General features: G+C 38.7%; 1 protein-coding gene across 1 annotated transcript in view; it reads left to right on the plus strand.

Annotated features, from left to right (window-relative positions):
• The window catches only part of LOC145985171 (uncharacterized), a 640,330-nt gene that overhangs the window by 546,717 nt on the left and 70,943 nt on the right, over positions 1 to 22,670 (plus strand). The window contains exon 3 of the mRNA XM_083118869.1: positions 20,834 to 20,951. Coding sequence (XP_082974995.1) covers positions 20,834 to 20,951 — 118 coding nt within the window. The remainder of the gene's footprint in view (positions 1 to 20,833; positions 20,952 to 22,670) is intronic.

Consider the following 22,670-nt stretch of genomic DNA (forward strand, 5'->3'; position numbering starts at 1 on the left):
GATCCGTTTATTCTGGAGATGTGGAACGCCCAGTGGATCATTAAATAAGTTATAGAATCTCTCTTGTAGAGGGGCATTCAAAAATTAATGTCTGGATGTATCTTTCAGAAGAGTTCTGCTACGAAATCTTGAAGCAGGTGGGCTGAAGTTAAGGGAAAGTCAAAACCTGATTTCCCTACGAAAATAGATGTACGTGTTTGCGACTATGGAACACAAAAGGGTCGAGATTTGCGTTACGGCATCTATAACCAGTTTATGATATACACTTTTTTCTTTGGGGAGGTGGGATGCCATCCATTGGTTTATTCGTGTGTGTAGGGAATGGATTCACTTTTGTTTTTGAGTGAATAAAATGCACATTATTAACATTACTTTTGGGGAAAACATCAGTATAATACAAAAAATCATTTTCTCGCATATACACGCATATGTATATAAAATATATACATTAAATTAATAGTTGTCGAATCTATACATATGAAGTTCCAAAAACAGTGTATCTACTCTGTGTTCTTGTGCAAGGATTGAATATGGGAATGAAGAAAACTAACTTTACAATAATGTATATTTTCCAGCCTTTTAACTCCTAACATTAAATTTATTAATTCGTTAGTATTTTTTTAAATAAACAATGACGTGCTTGAAATGTCTTCAGCATATCATAATATTAATAAATAGCGTTTGGTTTACAGTACATCACATCCTTTATCTGTATCTGAAACTAATAATTGACGTACTTTAAAATTTTCTGAAATTGAAAACCTATCAAATGCTAGTTTAAGATTACATAATTTATTTCCAGTGACCCATCCGCTTAACCTGTGTGAGTAAAATAATTAAAGAACAACAATGCATTAAATTGTAAAGTTTCGATGTGTTCGAAAGTTTTGAACTTTAAGTACAATATGTAACATTCTTATTCGTACACACGGATTTTCAAAGAAAATGCTTTAATATCTGAAAGGAAATACACTCTTTTGAAATTGTTTCTTTACAATTCAATAACTAATATCATTAGTAACATAAAATCTTACCCAAATTCTGTATAACCAATGGCAATAATAAATTAAATGAAACTGAAAGAGAAACATGCCATTTTTTGTACAACTTTTCTATTCGTACACTTAATAATATAAAAGAAAAAGTATATTCAGAGCAAATTGACTAACAGTTCTAATACTTTGATGCTTATCCTTTGGCTTTAATTACTGCTTGACACCTGTTCTTCATGATAACAGTTTCTAACATGTTTCAGAGCTTATTTTTTTCCACTCGGCTTGCGCAACAGTTTTTAACTCTTGTTTACTTGACGCCTGCTTTATGGACTTGCCTCTTCAAATTTGTCCATAAATACTCAATGGGATTTAAGTCTGTCCTTTGAGCTGGTGTTTGTAGTAGTTTGGGCACATTCCATATTAGCCTATTCATGTTAACTCGCACCTTATTGTCATTGTCTTGTTGGACTCTGTAGATAGGCGGCATGTCCATTTTTTGGGCACTCTGCTTTACATTGTTCTTAAATATGTCCAAATAGACATATGCATCCATGATACCATCAATAACCTGGATGGTACCAACACATTTGGACGACGTACAGCCCCAAATCATTAATGATCCACCACCGTGTTTAACTGTTGGAACTGTGTTAATGTGATCATTGTCTTTATTTGATTTTCTCCAGACCCTATTTATCCCATCTGACCCGTATAAATTAATCTTGGACTCGTCTGACCATATGACACTATCCCAAAATTCCTGGTCCTTGTGGATGTGCTCTTTCGCGAATGAGAGTCTATTCCTGCGATTCACCTAATTTACATACGGTCTCTTTCGTGGTATTCTGCCATGATATCCATTCTTCCACAAGGCACGTCGGACAGTTTGATCGGACATCATGTTGCCAGCAACAATTTCTACTAACGGTCGTAACTGAGGAACACAGTCGGGGTTTTTCTCGCACTCTTTTTAAAATAAAGCGTTCATCACGTTTATTCAACCGTCTCTCTTTTGGTATTCTCGGCACATTCTGTGTTGAACCTTCCTCTCTAAATTTGTTTACTATGTATGAACTGTGGAGTGTGATTCATTGACTGTTTGTCCAATTTTTCTTGAAACCTTCATTAACATTAATTTCCAGGTACATATGAAAATGATTATATTTACTACTAGATATGACATTTATTCCTCGGAAATTCTGTGTGTACGAATAACAAGGTTACATACTGTATGAAATTTGATTGGTAGAAAGAGCTGGGGATTCTCAGCGTGAAAGAAATCTAAAACTTTATCCACACTGTGACCTATCGTTTATTCGAAAACTATTACTGATTAAATGGTGAACTTTAGAGATTGGAAAGATATTAGTCCTATCCTACTTCAACAAAATAACCTGGCTGTGAGATCTAAAAAATAAAAAAGTCACAATCAATATTTATTTAATATTCGATACCTCGATTTGTATCTTCGATTATCTCGTTCTGTTGTGTGTTCAAATAAATTAATCGAATCTATATACACTAATTTTTCAGAAATTCCGTGCACCGATAAATTATATTACAATAGAAAAGGTTCAACTCTTTCGCTGCGGTCGTCGCATTTATGCACAGCACGCCAGGTGCCTTGCTCTGCGGAAGTCGCATTATTGCGACTTCATACTTCCACTCGCTGAGGGTGTCGCATTTCCGCAGTACGTCGCTTTTAGTAGCCTTCTGACATCTGTTGATAGTATTTGGAATTATTTGAACTTGTAGTTTTGTTTTTATCCGTATGATGTCGCTAATTACGCCTCCCTTTAGAATTCTTTGACATAGGAGCGTTGAGTGCTCTGACATGTCAGTTTCAAATGCATGTTCGAATGTAAACAACATGGCTTCGTCAAGTCGTCAACACTTGACTGATAATGATGTTACTCAACTGTTATTTGCCCACTCAGAATCAGAAGGTGAATTAAGTTATGACCATAATAGCGACAGTTTTTATGAGACTTCAAGTGGTGACAGTGATTGTGTAGTGTCTGAAGAATTTGTACCGCCGTCCATAACATCATGGAGCAGATGTTTTTTTTTGTTGTTTTTTTTTTCAAAATTTCAAAATTTTTCAAAATATCATACCACCAGGGACTACATACAGAATGGTTTACCAGTGCAAGGAATGACTTTTGTAAGTTCTCTATAACATATTTTGCAGTGTAATTGTGTAAAATTATTGTTTCTAAAAAAATGTTTGTAAAATTGTTGTTTCTAAAAAAATGTTTTTCTTTTTTTAAATTTCAAAATTTTTCCAAATATCATACCACCAGGGACTACAGAATGGTTTTCAAGAGCAAGGAATGACTTTTGTAAGTTCTCTCTCATATATAATGCACTGTAATTGTGAAAACTATTTGTTTATAAAAAAATATATTTTTTCAAATTTAATTACGCAGCCAAGGGATATTGTGTGCCAGAGAATTCCGCAGTGAAAGAGTCAAGCAATATTGATTTGTGCTAGTTTCTAAATAATACCTATGGAGAGGGTTTATCCAGAATTTTCAACCTGTGGGATATAAGAATACATTTACAACCAAACTGATCATAAATTGGACCTTTGTGAAAAAAAAAGTTGTTGGGATGTGTGGATAAATCACTGCTCTTGGAGCATACGCCCCAAACGCAGCTCCAACTTATTTAGCTATACTGATGAGAGTTGTAAATAGGAATGCGTATAGCTGAGCAGGGATTGGCCAGTCTCTTTCCTCGCCCAAAGAGAGAGAGAGGGAAAAAGAAGGAATGATTCCGTTTCCTCCCGTGGATCCATGTATTACTTATGCGCTCCGAGGCTGTTAACCGTGATATATAGTTCCGCCGCTAGAGGACTCTATCTGTCACCATCCGAGCAACACAACGCTCCAGGGTTTTGCTGCTTCTTGCAAGACGAATGGTGGTCACTGCCCGAAAGCTTGTCGTCAAAGCTGGGCCAATATCCTGCCACAAATCTTCTCCCGGGCTGACGTCACAAAGAAATCTAATCTTCTCGAGTTGGCTTCTCCAATGAATGGTTTCGGCGAATGGAATACTCCGAGTGGAATCGGGCTGGTGATCAGCCATCTTGCCGCGGGAAAAAGGGTCAATTTCTCCTAGATTGTGTGGATTTATTGTACTTTCTATTTATTTGACTCCTCCGTGTTTTATCAATATTACGACTCAACACGAGTGTCATTACGGGAGGGTCCAGGGAAAGCGTCTCCCCAATAATACCGAATATGTGTGTGTGTCAGTCAAAATTAGTGTGTATCTATTACATTTTATGCACAGATAGATTAATATACGTATTTACATATACAAACGTTCTTATATCCTTATACTTAGCACATCGCGCTGCGAAGCAAAGGGTCCCGGGTTCGAATCCTGCTCTGGCTTGGTTGTTTGTGAATGTCCATTCATCAATTTCATCATTTCATCACTCATCCCTATCTTCGCAAATTAGCCAAGAGGCACAAAACGCGAAGTAAAATAAACTAAATCAATCAATCAATCAATTATATCCTTATACAGGGCATTCATAAAAGAATGTTAAGGTTTCTTAAGTGATTAGAACAACTGTTTGCTACATTACAGGGACGTAACCTTTGCCATCAGGTACGTACATAAAACACAGAGTGAGCCAAAAGTAGTCTTACAGTTGTCTCAATATTGGTTTCACGTTTGTTTTTTTATCTAATTTTTCAAAACAATAATTCCAAATCAGTAATCTATATCCTTTATCTACGTTAGAGAAATGTTATTAAGCTATTTCCTCAAATGTCGGTTTTGTTTTTTATTGTATTTTTATTTGTTCTGCAAACTGAACCAAACCAACCAACCAAATCGGTTTGGAGCCAAACTTTCTGGATAAGATCATCTGGTCAGATGAGGCTTGCTTCAAATTGTCAGGTCACGTGAACAGGCATAACTGCGTGTACTGGACTGATGACAATCCTCATGTTACCATCATTTCTCAACTGAACCAGCCTGGCATCACAGTGTGGGGTGCATTGTCCAGCGAAGGTGTTGTCGGAACAGTTTTCTTTGATGGAACTGTGAATGGGGCGAATCAAAATCAAAACCGACATTTGAGGAAATAGTTTAATAACATAGATAAATGACATACAGGGGATGGACAAAAATATGGAAACACCTGCGAAAGCACCGAATGCTGTTGCTAATACATGATTCAGTATCAACTGCACTAAAGCGCAACTGTCGACTCCTGCCGGTCCGACAGGGTCCTATCTCACGGCAAAAACAAACACTGTCGCTCCGATTTCAAGTGGAAAAATTGCATTGATTTCACTCGTTCTGATGTCGTGGTGTTTCCATATTCTTGTCCGTCCCCTGTAGAATACTGGTTTGGAATTATTGTTTTGAAAAATTAGATCAAAAACGTGAAACCAATAGTGTAGCAACTGTAAGGCTACATTTGACCCAATCTGTACATTCGCGCGCGCACGGACACACACACAAATAATATGTGTGTGGGGGGAGGTGTATGCGGGTGTACGTGCGCGCATTAGGATCTTCCTTAGAGTGTAATAACGCTGTCGCGCTGTAATCAAGAACTCTCGTGTTCGATTCCCAGTGGAGGCACATTGCATAGTTTTGCGGATCCCACTTTAAACTCTAAGGCAAGTCCCACTTCCACTCTGTCCGGGAATGTCTGAATCAAGCGAAATAAAACAAGTACCCTGCCCAAGTAGAAAGTTCGTACAATGATCACTTGAGAGGGGAAATGGGTGCATGGAAGGAAAAACGCGACTGCGTCTAGCATCCGTTTGCAGTAGCATGCACTTCTCTACTCCACGCACTCGCTTTCTCCGCTTCTACCGTCATGTGTGACCTTACTCCACAGATTCCAGAGGGGAAGTGTAGCTTATCTGAATATAAACTGGACTTAACCGAAAAGCGAACACATATTCATTCTCGTCGTCACGATTTCCATAAAAGTAAGAATAGCGAAGAAAAGGTAAGCTAATACGGAAAATATTTATACAAACTAACATTGTCAAACATTTCTTTTTCGTTTGTATGAAAAGGGACGTGAAATGATTGACACAGAATCTCAGAAATCTAATTCTTCAAAGAAGCGGGTTATGAAAAAATGAAAGGTAGCTCTGCGCTTCTCACATTAGGGTGAGGGAAAAATTCGAACTGGGTTAGGTGGTTATTTACCCTCGCTGCGGCGGGGGAGGGCTGAGTTTCCCCGCTTAATGGATTGTCTGACGAGAGGGGGTGGCACATTTCCCGTGGCTGCCACCGAGCCTCGTCCGATGGAGAGTGAATCCACGTGTGAAGATTAGGCTGCAGGTTGATGAGGGTTCCATGTTTCGTGTTACTGGATGGAGCTAATCTGGAAGCTGGATGAAAAATCCCTCCTACCTCACGATGCGGTGGGGACGGTGGCAGCTTTTGGTGGCAAGTACGATGTGTTAAAGGTGTTAGACTGCATATATCACACTACGGACACTTTGAGTCGAGGGTGTGATCCAGAAGTTCTCGGAATTGTATTTCCTTTCGTCCTTGCCTATCCAAAACTTTTGTTAATTTGTGCTACACTGTGTTACGTGAATACAGGCTGCTCACCTCACGATACTGTACAACACACTCCTTTCTTTCTACCTCTCCTCCGAACAGAGTGGCCTGTCTGCAGTGTTGCCAGTCGTTCTCACTAGATCACTCTCTCCGTATGGTGCCTAAATTACGTATCCTTGTTTTCAATTTCTAAGAATTTTACAATCCAATCCACCTACTGCTCCATTATAAAAAAAATCCACAAGACAGTTGGTAGGAAAACAATAGACTGGCAACACGGAGCGGAAGTGCATCGAGAGAGCATAAGGTAACGGCTATCACAAGTTCCTGGTTCTTAGGAGATGGGCAGTAAAAAGAGTGTCCTTCACCTCCCCATTAAAAAAGTAAAAAATAGGCTGGCCGGCTACATCAAACGAGAACAAAAAGTTTGTTTTTAGTCTACTTTGTATGCCTAGTTGGGCTAATCTTGACTGGACCTACATTTTAAAGTGGAATATGAACTGATGCGTACTTTCGCCGGAGATCGAACCCGAGATCCCTTGATTACAAGCGCACAACATTACCATCAATGATGCCCGTGACAAGAACGAATACAAGAAAGGAAGCTGAAAGGAACTACTACACCTCAATGAGGAGTACGGACGTCGCTGAGTTATCCTAACCACTAAGTATTACCGTGATTGGGGAAATTCTCATGAATGGGTTGTTCAAGAATTCTGTAATGGTTTTTGTAGGGGGGGGGGTAGGTGTAACGTTTCCGTAAGCCATATAAATATCAGCTTCTCTAATGGACCCCGAATTATTTAGGGTTAACGAAGCTCTGGCGCCTTAGACCCACAGTCAGAATTATCCTGCGTATTGTCCTGTCCCAAATATTTGCTACTACTCCTATTCAACTTCATCTTTTATTGAAGGTAAAGTCCTTTTATATCAACTTCATCTTTTATTGAAGGTATAGTCCTTTATAATGTCCTTGATAAGTTGCGGATGGGGAAATAGGTAACATAATATTATCAGGTGGTCTCTGCGTCGATGGTCAACGGAGTGCCTGCCATTGGCTTAGTGGTGACGTCGTCGCCTTTAATCAAGGCGTCCTGGGTATAGAACCCAGTGCTGGCACATAGTGGTTGGAATCCCATTTTAAACTGTAGGTCCAGTCACTTCAAAGCGTAAAGTACACATACAAACAAGCTCAGACCAACTCGATGGTCATTGGTCTCTCTCTCTCTCTCTCTCTCGTACTTCCTTTCTTTCTGTTGTGTATGGTCACTATACATAAGCATTATACATACATTTACTTGAAACGACTCTAATATCAAGCACATCGAAGTACAGTTTCTGTCGTACATTGATCCGTACTAACAGCAAACTTACAAACAAAAGAAAGCGATATTAGCACTCAACTCTTTCATTCTTTTTCTTCCCTTCCTTCTCTTTGTCTTCCTCTCTTCTCTTTCCTTCTTTTACTTGTTTCATCCTTCCTTTCTCTTTATACCTATTTCTCTCTTCCCCTTTCATTTTCTCTATGCTATTTCTTTATCTTAATTCTCCTTTTTTCTCATTTCTTTCTCATAAAGTCCATATCTTCTCATTTTCTTTGTTTTGCACTATGTTTGTTTATCTACCTCTTTCCTTTTCTTCCATTCTTTTCCCTAATTTCTATCAATATATAGATCTCTCTGAGCTTTCATATTCTTCTTTTATTTTTCTCAATCTCCTCCCTAGTTCCATTTCTCCTTCCTCTCATTGTATAATTGTCATTATTTCCCCTCATTTTAATGTTTTGTTTTAGATCCCGCTTTGAATGTACAGTCAGGAACACTCACGGGTTGTAATGAACACATTGAAAGCTATTGGGATGCTACAAGCAGAAGTGTCAGTAAATGTACGTGCAGTTTATTAGCCTTTCTGAGCTATCGAGACTCTATTGACTGTTTTCCTTTCTCTTTATTTTGATATTTCTCTTTTCGTATAAAGGATTAATCGTCTTTTTATTTGAAAAATATATTTTGTGGACTGGAGCCCACTCTAACCTATCCAGTGTTAACATTCCTATTTTGACTTTCCTCCTACCCTTGCTGAGTGCTACCTTCATCAGTGTTGGCATCCTTTGGGCGAAACCGACTTAGCACCCTCACAAAGTGCTTTCTGGCACGAATTACATTCCCCCACAAAAACCCTAGATGGTGCTAATCCATGTGACACGTGGCAGGGGTGGGATTTGCATCTGTGTTGGTTTGCCATTAGAGCGTGGTTTAACGTGGATCTCGAGTTTCAAAAATCCACTTCCGACAGCTAGCTTCTCTCTTAGGAGGGAAAACAAAGGCTCGTATCAGGTTTCATAGCTAATGGATCAGCCTACAGGGGAAAATAAAGAGACTAGAAAAGCGATAGGCGTGTTTACCGTCGCAGTGAAGAAGAAATGACAGGGGAAGCCAGGTATTGACGAGAACTCAAGACTTGAATTTCAATGTTGCCATCTCTCGGGATATTTCACTGACCATTGGTAAATTTTCTGTATCTACAAATCAGTTCTTGCAGCAAATTATCTCGGTGAGGTTGATCATGCAAAAGGTTGCTTGGGATAAAAAAGGTGCAAGAGGCAAGCGATATAACTAAAGAAATGACCTTATACTTATTCTATAAATCTTAATGAATCCACAGTTGTTTCCATACTTTTCGGCCAGCTTCCGTGGCGGAGTAGTAGAGGAACACGCTACGAAGTCAGATGTCCCAGGTTCGACCCATGGACTTATCATTGTATTTCTTCGAATTTATCATTTCATCATTTATCCTCCTCGTTACGATAATGAAAAAAGTTTTTCCTTGATATCTTTCATTAAATTACCACTCATCCTCATCGTCGCGATTAATCTAGAGAGATAGAAAAACAATGTAAACTACCAAATTCGAGAATGGTATTTAATATCCACAGGGAGCATCAGGTGCCGTACACACAGCCCGAAATAGATTTTTTACTAATAATGTATTCCAGTCACTTATTTATCTTCCAGATTTTCGTAGTTATAGTTTCAAACCACTCAATATTTAAAACAAAGGCATGCTTAGCCTACTGGCTAGCGCATTAATGTACAAATTCACCATTCGCGTATTCGAATTTCAGCTAACATGGATATGTTTGCTCTGTTTATCAGCTCATGTGCTTAAACCCGTAATGAGAATATAAATGTCGTAATACAAAATATACATTAATTTAAATACAAGCTATGTAATATAAAAAAAATATTCGGAATTTCGACAACTTTGTTGCCCTGCCCTGCCTTCTAGTTCGTATTGTCTCCTTATCTTCATGACTTTGTTGCAATTCTCATTTTTGTCTTATATTCCTGCTCGCACGGCTGTCGTGTTGCTTGGGTATGGGAATCTTGAAACATTGTATTGTTCAGTAAAAACTTGTTAATCCGGACGATTAAGATAAGTTGACCTGTTTAACGAAAGTCCGGATTAACTGAAATAACCTAAAAGAACAGTAGAAAGTGCATTAAAACTCCGTTTATAGCAACAAGACACGTTTATTATGGTGTATTTAAAGAGAATAGGCCTAAATACACTGTACAGTACAGTACAAAGTCTGCGGAGAACAGAATTTCATCAGTGGTTGACCGCCCTTTTCTTTGGAAAGTTCTCTTTTTTACTTCAAGCCACATTTAAAACCTTGCATTCTGCTTTTTTTTTTTGGCCTTTTGCCTGTCCGGATTAAGCTAAGACCGGCTTATGGGGGTCTGGATTAATGAGGTTTTACTGTATTTCTATTGCCACGTATTGCCTTAGGACCAGGTAGTAGTTTAATTTACTCCGAACATAACTAGTTTTATGTAGTAAACTTTTAATTAACTGAAATTGAAATGTTTTGACTCTGTAGAGTAGACTGTCACTCATACAAGTATTTTCCAGACATAACACTGCTTGATTTTCCTTTCATTACATTATAAACTGGCATATTGGGTTTGTTTCTTAATTAAGTCTAGGCATTTTGTGAATGAGTCTTCTTGGATCTCGTTCGCCTATGGTTTCTATGGTCGGATTATGGTGCTGAGGTTGTGCCCAGAATTTCAACCTTTCGCGTTGCATGAATTCGAATAACGTTTCTTGGTCTAATGCTTCTCTTATTTGAATGTTAGGTATGTATCGATGTATTCTTAGTGCCTTGTTCTGAATACTTTGTAGTGGCCAACGCATTTTACTTTTGAAGCTCCCTGTAATTAGATAGCGCGGACCTCTCAGAGAGCATTCATGTCTGACTGATTCTGATTGGACAGCCATATGCTTAGTTAAACAAGACCGTATGATTCGCTAGTTAGGAATTTTAGAGACAGGCTCAGTCTCTGATCGTTTCATTTCCTTTGCTTGCAATAAAACAAAGAAAACTCAAGCCGGCTGTACTCACAAGACTTTCACTCCATTAATCAAGGTTGCGTAAGAACAAACGACGCCATTGGGACAGATCTCGGTGCCCAATTCTATTTCTACAACGACCAAAGAAAAAGAAGAAAGGAGAAAGGGGTGTTAAGGTCGAAGTTCGCGTGCTTTTCCAGGTGATAAATTTCGCACGAGTGCCGTACCGTCCCCTTTCTGAGAGCTTCGTAAAATATATATTTGATGTCTATGGAGCAGAAGGTTTTTTATATCTCTTTCGCCGTGTATAGGATGGAAATGGCAGGAAGGGGAGGATGGTTATATGGAATGGTGAGGGGAAAGTCGTTTTTATCAGCGTGTTAGGGAAAATGATGGTAGGATTGCTCTATTGGAAAGTACCTAGGGTCGTACAGGGCAAATTGAACGTCCAGCGAGGAACAACGAGATTGCATGTTACCAAGAAGACTGTTTCGTAGCCGTAAATTCGGGAACGCAAGAGCCATCTGTTGGCCGGTGCGAATGTGTACGTCTTATCTAGATTTTGATGTGTTGTTCAGTTGATGTGCCTATAATATTTTATCAAGTGCATAAATAATTGAATCTCCTGCATCTACAAGCAAGCCTCCGTGGTGGAGTGGTTAGCATACTGCGCTACGACGCTAGGGGTCCCGGGTTTTAAATTCCGGCCTGGGCATGGATGTTCTTTGTGAGTGTCTTTTCACCAGTTTCATTATATCATCAATTAGATAAGCGAAGTAAGATATACCAAATCAATCAGCCAACCCTGCAACTACCTCATTGTCAGTCTATTTTCAGCAGCTGCTTCTTTCTGAACAGACAGGCTTGCATTGCACCATTTCAACAAGTTCATGTCACCCACCATTTCAGATTTCGATGAATTTGGTAAACACCCTTCCCTCATGGTTGAAAGAAATATCCTAAAATTGTTTCACTCTATCTCAAACGGTTTTCATTTTACAGCACTTTGAAATGTCATTAAATCAGTTTTGTCTGTCGCTCTTGAGACCCTAGCTAAACACAAGATACCCTTGCTGACATTTTATTTATTATCTTCTTAACCAATGATCAGATCTCTCTGAAATTTTACACAAAGTTCAATGAAATAATTAGGTTTTCAGAAATAAATACACCAGCGCCCAAATTCTTTTACAAAAGCATATAAAAAGACTAATAATGGATTTGTAGTCTAATTTTTGTGGTGGGAAACTAGGTTTGCAACGACCCAAGTTATGTCGTAGCAAAAGATTACTATTTCTTGTTTAATTTATGTATATGTTCGTTTGAATCAGTGTTATCACTCGTATTGGAGGTCCTGTATGGTCATTGAAGATATCTAGTGTTATCACACATGTTGGCAACTCCACAAAAATAAGCGAGTTGGTAACTATGAAAAAAAGATTGAGATTTTTTCTTACTGTTTGGTTATAAGAAAAAAATAAAGAAGACTTTATTGTAAGTTTAAGTTTGTGTTATTGTAAGTTCTTTTGTGAGTAATATTAAGACTATTTGACGGCTTATAATCTGTTGGAAATAGCAGAGCTGGAATTTAATTAAAAGATTGGCCTCTATAAGGTTTGTGTAATCTAAGTATCTCCGTGGAAGTGTGTTTTAGGGAGAATTCACACCGAAGAAACACGCGACACGCAACACGCGACATGCAACACGAAACACGTGTCGCTTGGAAGCCAACACTCAGTAATCAATTGCAACGTCCCCCGGTTGTACACCAGTCATCACAAAGTTAGTCCGCTACTCCTTTAGTCGGGAACATGAGAATGTGCAAATCATCAGGGCTTGCAGGGTAGAAAAGAAACACAACACTGTTTTCAAAGTTAAAACGCAGTTTTATAATCGCGTATATTTCATAATCACTTACCAGTAAAACACTAGAACATTCAATACTAACGTTGGGCAATTCCCTCACATATAGCGAAAGTCAAAGAACATAATGAATTGCTTACTTTCAACTTATCGGCAAGAAGAAAACTCGGAAACCCAAAATCTATACTTGAATTCCCTCCGTTTCCAAGCTCTTATTATTTCTTCACCTTCACCTGTTTTTCAAACTCAGTCTGTCGTCAGGTGAGAAACATTCAGGTGGGTTCACTTCCTCTGCTGAGATGAGAAAGTGACGTCAACAGGAACAGATTTTGACGTATTTATAAACATATATAAAAGTTCCAACTACAACTGTATCAATCTAACTATAATTGTCTGTGACAACTTGCACATTATTTGAAGTAACAAACATTTTAAAAATCTTAACTTCTTACAAATATAAAACCTTCAACTCTCAGGTTCGTTACACAATGCAACCTTTCGAACCGAAGAGACAAGGCAAGATGCACGTGTCGCGTGTCGCTTACGTGCCTCTCGGACTGTGCCGTTTTCTCAATACCGTGCATCGTGTTGCTTCAGTTTGTTGTTCGTGCATGTGCAGCGAATGCTTCATTCCAACGAGCTGTATTTAGGGCTCTAGAAGAGAGCCCAAGCTGCATTATGTTTGAACCTCTAATTTGTTCATATAATAAAGTATCGATATGTACAATGTTTTAAGATTTAAACACAACGTTCATTTCGCTTTATCAAGTTTTTTTATGCAGTTATCTATCGGCTGTAATTTGCCTTCAACATCGTGAAAAGAGGCCGTGTTTTGGCCATTTACCTGACTGCTTTTATTTGAAAAGTCAGCTTATGGAGGCACTTAGTCCAAAATATATTAGTCAACATGGTAAAGTACTCTAGTGCATTGATTTTCAACCACCGGGCCGCGAACAGATGCCGTGCCCTCGTATCAACTATACTGAGCACCTAAATGTTCTGCTGAAACTGGTTGACAACTATCATAATCCCAATATCATATTTGAGTTGAGTGTTTTCATTTTTTAAGTCTATTTTATGCACAAATAGACTAATCAGATCTGGATCTGCCCGGTGTCTCCCCGGTTATCGAACCCGAGATCACTTAATTACAAGGAGACGCGTTACCACGTTGTCTTCCATATTTTTATATTTGTCAACAATCCTACACACGTGATCAAACTATTATTACTCTTATAATTATGCTAGAATTTATTTATCAATATTTATTTTCATAGGTACATGTTAATTCATGCATAAAATCTTAAATACTGTAAAGATTTACGAGGAAAATTCTTCGGCTAAGGGTATTTACTTTTAAAAAAAATACCGTGACATGGTTTCACGAAGGTTGAGAACCATTTCTCTAGTGTTTAGGTATTCGCTTTATTCAGGATGAAAAGTCTATCGTATACAGTTTGAGGTCAGTGCATATTATTTCTCAGTTTTCTCGTGCACAACATGTCTCTCCCAAGTTTCAATAACTTGCACAAATTTTACAACGCAGTTTACATGTAACAATGTCTCATGTTACGTTATTTTCGGGTGACTAATAAACTGATTAATGCAATTATATCGGTACCATCATGCAAAGTGAGCAAACGCTTGCCGCGTGCATCTTGTCTCTTCGGTGTGAAACACTCGTGTCGCGTGTTGCATGTCGCATGTTGCGTGTTTCTTCGGTGTGAATTCTCCCTTAAGCGTGTTGACTCTCGTGTGTTGTTTACTAGTTGCTAGTTAATGCTATTGCTGTTAAGAAATCGTTAATTATGCTATATTAAGACTGTTACTTTGATGGAATCAAAAGTTTTTGATGTTGAAAATCATTGCAAAGACATGCTCTTTCTCTACAAAGAATGAAATTTGTGGTTTTTTTACTCCTCCAACCAAAAATTTTACGTATTTTGAACCTTGCTCAGGGTCAATCCATACCAAATGGTCCACCATTGGTCGGTCAACCATTTTTAAAACTTTTCATTTGTTAAGGAGAAAAGAAATTTAATGACATTTCAAAGTGCTGTAAAATGAAAACCGTTTGAGATAGAGTGAAAAAGAATTAGGGTATTTCTTTCAACCATAAGGGAAGGGTGTATACCAAATTTCATCGAAATCGGAGATGGTGGGTGATTAATCTTAGTTTTCTTGCGTTGTTTTGATGTGGAATGACCGACCCTGTTCCTATGTGCAAAAATGCACGATAGGTAATAACTTATGCCCATCGGTCTATGATAATAATAACAATAATGATAGGACTAGTTTTAAAAATCCGCTTGGGCAGAAAATTTTCACCCAAAAGGAACATGTCCGGGAAAAACAGACAATTCACAAGCCTACAGTGTACATTAGCTAACCTAAAAAATGTATAATCTGCCCCCCTCCTTACGAAATTATTGATCTTGAATATTTTAGTTAATATATTGACTAGTTTTGCTCTATAAGATTGCGAGATTTTGCTTTACAGATGGCAGGCAAGTATTAAAACATTTCTAATAGCACGAAAAGTATAGGAAAAGCAAAGTCTGGTAGAACTTTTATAAGCATTACCATGTAGATAATAGAACGCACATGGTGGTATTCAAAGAATTAGATGAGACGTATTGAAGTCATATAATTAAAAAAAATAGGTGTATATATCGTGATACTGATATCGAATTGTCTCTACATCAGAGTCTCATCTCTATACATTATCCCAAAGAAGAACCGTGACACCTTTTTCACCTCACCACCTTTTTCATAAAAGATTAATACTCGTATTTGCAAATAAAAATCGATAACATATTGTCGAGGATTGGGCGTCTCACTTCGTTATATATATATATAAGGCTAATCGTGACTGAACCTGCAGATTAAAGTGGGATCCGAACCACTATGTGCTTCCACCGGGAATCGAACCCGGGATCCTTTGGTTTCAAACCGACAAATTACCACTGCGCCATCGGGGAGGCTCTTACGTTGTTATAGTCTGATTTCACGATCATAATTAGTACGTGGATTTTGGTTTTAGTTTCTTTTATTCCTGTTCATTAAAGCACAGGCTATTAGGTTCCTTTTTTTGTTTCAAACCTGGCGACGTCTTCTTTTTTATTAGCGTTTATTTCCTTCACAAGCTTGGTTCTCTCCACTGTTCATTGTAAAGAGTAATTTATTGTGTTTAATGAGTGTTCCTTCAAGATATTCCAATCATAATTTATCATCGTCGTCGCGATTAAGCTAAAAGTAACAGAGTACGACACAAAAATAAGAAAGTAATAAATACAGAATGATCATCAATAAGTGATAAACTAAGAATATAAATAACACGTTTATGTGTACTATCTTCTTTAAATTTATAGTGCCTTTTACTGCTTATTTTCACCTCATTTGGTGCCTGTTTGCTTGCCTATTTTTCAAGATTTCTGTGCCTATAAATGCTCGCACTTCTAAGGAGGACGTTGGAAATGACGTCACATCAAAAACTACTCACTGATGTCTGGGCGTCAGCCCTTCATATGTGAAAGTGGGTACAGCAAAATGCTAACTAATAAACTATACACGCACCTAAATGGTTCCCCGCCAAATCCTAGGATTTCTGCTCCACCACTTCCGACCTCGTAACAACGCGTCTTTTGGTCGTCTCAGAAGATAAGCACTCTCTTCCTTTAGTCCACCTTAATTTCTAACGCGAGGAACAAGGAACAGAAAAAGAGAGCGTTGACGAAAAAGGGGTGTGGGAAAAACCATTAGCTCTGCCTGGAAACCTTATCCCCTGATTTCATTTTCCCTCGCTGTCCGTCCATTCCAAGGATTGCCATTGGAGCTGGCAATTTACCCCACGTCCAGGCGTCATCAGTCTTGGCAGTGTTGCCACCTCTATCATTTAATAGTATCCTTGATTGTATTTGGAATCATTGGCAACACTGTCTCTATTTGTAGTCCTTGGTGCTTGACGCATGCAGTGATGTCAACCGAGTGAATATCTCTGCAAGTTTAGGGATTTTATATGTGTATTTAGTAAGCGTTGGACACGTATAGCAAATTCGGTATGACTCATCGCACGAAACCTTCTTGGTCAAGCGCCGTATTTCATCTTCTGACAAATGCTTTCGTGTTTTGGTTAAATCTCTCAGCATAAATACACTACATTTAGCCTAACAATGAAAGCATTTAGCATAACGTCAGAAGACGAAATATGGCGCTTGACCAAGAAGGTGTTTGAGTTTGGTGCGATGAGTCATGCCCATAGCCGATTCAAGCCGCGTACACCTAGTGCAGCAATGACTGCCACCTATACTCTGTCCCGGTTATCTCTGGATCAAGGTCGTTTATAGGAGCAGAGAAGGGGAGGAAATCGAGTGGGCAGAGCGAAGCAGTACACGCTGCTGGGAAGGCTGCTAACTGAAGTCGCTTCCCCCTCTACGCAATCACATTCCGTCTCACGTATTCATTGGTGGAGCCATTTTGCGTCACTGCTTTATACTCTGTCCCAGGAGTCTGTGAGGCAAGCGAACGAAAACAAGTCCTCTGCGCATGTAGTGACTAGAGAGAGCTCGGCCAGAACGCTGCTTTGGTCAGTCCATTCACTCGTTTCTTCCCCTCCTCTACCGTTATGAACGACCTTGCTCCACAGACTCTTGAATGGAGTATTGAAAACTTGCCACAATCATTAAGCATTTGAAACCGTTATTCACATATATACTATTATTACTGTTGATATAAATTTAAAATATAAGAAACTGAACTGAATTGCGAGGCAAAAGCTTAATAAACCTTTTCCTGCTCCCCCCCCCCAAATAGGCAATAGTTAGGCTGGAGAGTTCAATGAACTAACCGATCTCGGACTACTTGTGTTCTGTTCACAAGAAATTAATTTTATACAAATATTGTCTGTAAAACAGTGGTTTAACTAACCCAACCATCAAGCTTATCGCATTTGATACAGAACTAATGGGTGGCGCAAAAGTCATCATCCTATTTGAACTGACCATTATTTTGACATCGTGTTGTATATATCAGTTGTGTTTTGTCAGTTAAATAGAAGATGCTCACGAAATTTATTGTGTGCGAAAATGAATAAGTATACCCCACAAGAACGTGGAAAAATTGTGACAATTTTGCGTGACACTTTTCCGGGCAGAGTAATATCCCGTTTTGGTGATTTGCCATGGCCGGCCAGGTCCCCCGATTTGAAGGCTCCAGATTTTTTCCTTTGGGAATATTTGAAGTCATTGGCTTATGTGAATAAGCCAGAGACGTTACATCAACTAAAATACAATATTCAGAATGAAATTGAAAACATTTCCCCGCAGATTTCCAACACCATGGAAACGCAATAAGAAGAACCTAAATTTTCATCATTTCGAATGGTGGTCATTTATTGGATGTTATCTTTACAAATTGAGGACATAAAACTTACAAGTATCAATAAAAGTTTAACACTAAAAAACCTACTTTGTTTAATTTAAAACCCAAGCTATAGGCTAAGAAAATCAGGTGATGACTTTTGCGCCACCTTGTAGATTTTCCCTGTAGATTGCAGTAACAATAACATCAACTTCTTTCATTCGTATGTTTTAAGGTATGACGTACATTTTTAAAACGTCTTTTTTTAAGTTTCTGTAAAATGTGCCATTGTAGAGCCACCTATGATAATTTCTTCCAACCCTTATTATGTAGCTCCGGTATCACATTCCACCTTGAAAACGAACACTATCATCTTTGTATAAATCGCATTGCGTACTTACATAGTCTTCTCCATTGCCCATGTGTGCATACAGAGAGGTAATAGATACACACAGATACTTTCCTAGTGTATTTTGCGCTCCTCAGTTGGCAACGCTGTTTCATGGTGCCTGCTTTCCTTGCACTTCCGTAATTCATTCGGGAAAGAAAAGTGTGCAAGGGAAATTTGGAACAACGCAGAATCTGGGAACGCGATATCACCTGCAGTGGAAGATAGGACAGTCAGGGTGAGAGGGGAAAAAAAAAACGCTACGCAAGTTCTGTTTCAGTTCTTACCCAGGTTAGAACTAAGGTCAACGGTTCGCATGAATTTCCTGTAAGCCGGCCTGGCTTCATTTCGGAGCCACCTTCTCCTTAACTTACAGAAGACTTAACAAGAGATCGTATCTGTCCTTGCACACGTTGCTGGTTGGCGACGAGTAAATCTACTTTTGCACACGCTTCGTTGGAGCTCGAAAAGACAAAGTAGGATTAGTGTGTTGTGTAACTGTGCTGTTCGGAGCGGAATCCCTGTAGAGTAAGATATCTTTAGCTTGAGCTTTTTTTTGCTGTGTTAGGATCTGCGAGAAAAAATTAACCCACGCACATTTCAGAACGTTTGATAAAGGAAAATGTGAGTTCAAAGGAAAAGAGGAAACTGAACGCACGGCCATGAAATTTGGCGGGTGACAGAAGTTCGCGGTGTTGCCACGTCGGAGCACAATCGATGTGTTCGGAGGTTTAAGAAAATGAAATATCTCGTTTTAGAGTTGGTCATTGTATCATGTTATACAAACTGACAGTATTGCTCGAAAAGTCAGGGATGGCAACTGCATGCTCTCAGGAGAGGTCAGTATGACGCTCGAACTAGGCAACGTAGCCCGGCGGACGTTGCCACACAGTCAGTGATATGCCGTATACTATAAGTTTACGTCTACATGCGTTGTCTACACGTAATCTGCGCGTAGATTACATTGTGTTGTAGTTTACATAGACTACGTAGACAATCTACAGTACATTAAAATTAATTTTCAAGGCTTTCATATGCTTTCATGAAAGGAAAGTGACATTTTCAACTATATTGGTTCCTAATGAACTGAAAAGAATCCCATTTACAACAAAATTTATCTTCTCTTCTATCATCAACTACGAAACAAGACAAATTGTATGCAAAAAAATGCAACAGATGGCAGTCGTGAGGCAAAAGTAGTCTTTTTCTAATAAAGCACTAGAATATTTCCTACGTTATGCTTTTTCCTAGGTGAGAAATTGTTCGAAGTTGCAAGGAAGACTATGAAAGGTTCTTCTCACACGTTACCAATTGATATGTAGTATAATTTTGTTTTTCTTAAACAGTGCCCTTTGCTAAGTTATCACCTTTCGCCATATTGTTTACATAGATTACGTAATCTACGTGTATAAAATAGTCTACGTGTAGAATGTAGATTATCGTTGTTTACGCGTAGACGCACATCACTGAACACAGTGTGCGGGAACCAGCGACATTTGTCCCGCTCTCGCTTTGCTTTTCCCATATGTGGCACCAGCATAATTCTGCCCAGACGCCTATTTTCATGGCCGTGCGTTTAGTGCAGCTATTAATTATCATGCGTCAAAGCTACGTCATAGGTGTCGACATTCGAACCGTGATGGACTAACCGGACAATACCAACCTTGGACCAGAGAACTACATAGAATGTTTCCTACTATGTTGCAGAAGTCAAAGGGGGTGTGATCCAGCCCCCAGTTATTATTAAACACAAGTAATATTCATCTAAATGGGATATTTAGCAATGTTCAGACTTCGAGCTGTAGATTAACAGAGTTAGAGCATTCAAAATTTTGCAGTGCTAATAATTGAGTTTCCTTAAAAATTGAAATTTTGAAATAATACATTCAATACAAGCATTTCCTTCTCACAAAAGTAAGTCAACTCAGATCACATACCAAATCCCACTTTCACCATTTTAGCGGATTAAGAACTTTAATGTTATAAGTTATTAGTTTTATTACTTTTTAACCACACGAGTAACCATACTTTTTAGTGGTTACTTCGTAATAAAAATCAAAGAACGAACTAAGATACTTGAATCTTTCCGAATCAACCTGGTGTTTCACTTCACTTTCAGTTTGTTTAAACAACTGTAAATTACCAGTTTTAAGTAAGCGCTTCATTTCCCGATGGTGAACAACAAATATTGCAATTCCTCTATTTTCCGTCAGTACTGCTAAAACTGATTCTTATTGTAAGACTTTTGGAGTTAAACGCAAACTATAGACTTGATTGATTAGCATGGTTAGTTATTGTAAATGTGCTTCTTCTATTGTTCCAGGTGCCTAATGTGGAAGAACAACTTCTGCAGTTGAGAAAGGAGCAAGAAGAAAGAGATCTCATATCATGGGAGAAAAGTAGAGAAGAAAGCGATGGCAAAACAGAGGAGCCATCTTCAGGTCAGTAGTTGAACTACAAATTGAGGGATGGATCTTCCTCTGGTTTATTATACTTCGCTTTTCTGCCACATTTGGCTAATTCCCGAAGATGAGGATGAGTGATGACGGGACACTCTCAAAAAGCAACTATGCTTGGCCGGGATTTGAACCCGGGTGCCGGGCGTCGTATCGAGCTGTGCTAACCACCTCCGCTTGAGGAATAGAAAATTGCGCCACATCTGGTGTGTAGGGTGGATGATGCGGCGGTCCGAACCAAGGTCGGTAGACGTGCGGGTTAAGTGGTGGAATTTCGATATCGCCACCGAAATTTCCGGGTTCGAATCCCGGCATGGGAATTCTTAGTGTGTCCCTTCATCAATTTCATCTCAAGGCCCATCCTCATCGTCGCGATTAGTCAAAAGTTGCAGAAAAGCGACCTTAATGAGAAAAATAAAATTACAAAGTGATCCAATTCGAACAGGAGAATCGTCCTGATGGGACAGGACTTTACACGTCAAATCGCGCATCTTCTCTTTAATAGTTTCCTACATTTTTTAAATCAAGTTAGCGTAATAGTTCTCCGTGGTGTCAATGCGGCAAGTTTCAATCGTGAGAATTCTATCAGCTGTCCAGTTCTTCTTGGAAGTAGACTTGGTGTGGAGTTTGAAAGTGGAAGGTGTGCAGTGGCGGCGATTAGTGTGGCCGAGGGGTGCAGTTGGCCCCTCACACTTTTCGCCACTTTTGCCCCCCCCCCCCCCCGCCCACTATGCTAAACCTTATCTACGAAGGGAAATATACTGTCTTTGCCCCCCCCCCCCCCAGCCATATCCAGCGAAAATAAACTAAAAAAAGCCCCCCGGTTTTGGAACCCAATCGCCGTCACTGGCGAAGGTGAATCTTGATGTGTCAACTTTCCCTTTTCATCTTTGGATTGAATTGGCGGCTGACAGTTGAATGTTAGAGAGAAATCTCTTCTAAGTATTTACCGCATATTTGTATATTTCTTTTCTGTTTCACTATTTCACCTTAGATATTTTGTCTCTGCACAGCATTGAGGAAACTTTTCATAAATTACACGCCTTATTCAACTAACTGTCTGTCAATTAAAATAAAAACTTTAGAAACTTTACACCATGAAAATAAGTGTACGTTGTCTAATTCGTTTGCAAGTTTCTTAGATGCTCAATTTATATAGCCACGTGTGTTCAGAAATTCTGACAATTTAGTAACTATGTTTTTATTATCGTACAACGAATGTGATAAACTGTTTAGGAAAATTCAAATTATAGTTTATATTGTTACAAATTTTCACTACAATGTTGGTCTATGTTTTCACCTTCAATCGTTTGAAAATATTCAGAAATATTGGCGCCATCTTTTGATCTCATCTTTACACTTGCAAAATGTTTGATTGAAAGACAATTTGTTGTGTTATACAGATTGCCTGAGGATAAAAGCACTCTGTTTTCAGTGCCTGATGATATCTGATTAGAGGCATTTGTTGAGGGGACACTTTCAAAGGAACACGTGTGCTCAGTCCAGAGCTCGAATACAAACTTGGGTGATCAGTAGACATCGAATTTTTAGGTTCTAAAACCTGTGCTTTCAGATTCTTAAAATAGGCTCTAAAAAGCCTAAAATAGGTCCTAAGAATCCTAAAATAGGTTCCAAAAGTATTACGTTAAACTAGAAAGATTCTGAAGTTGGTTCCAAAAATCTTCCTGAAAAATATTGATTAGG

The sequence above is a fragment of the Lepisma saccharinum genome, chromosome 3, assembly GCF_977018435.1.
Source record: "Lepisma saccharinum chromosome 3, izLepSacc3.1, whole genome shotgun sequence".
Taxonomy (NCBI): domain Eukaryota; kingdom Metazoa; phylum Arthropoda; class Insecta; order Zygentoma; family Lepismatidae; genus Lepisma; species Lepisma saccharinum.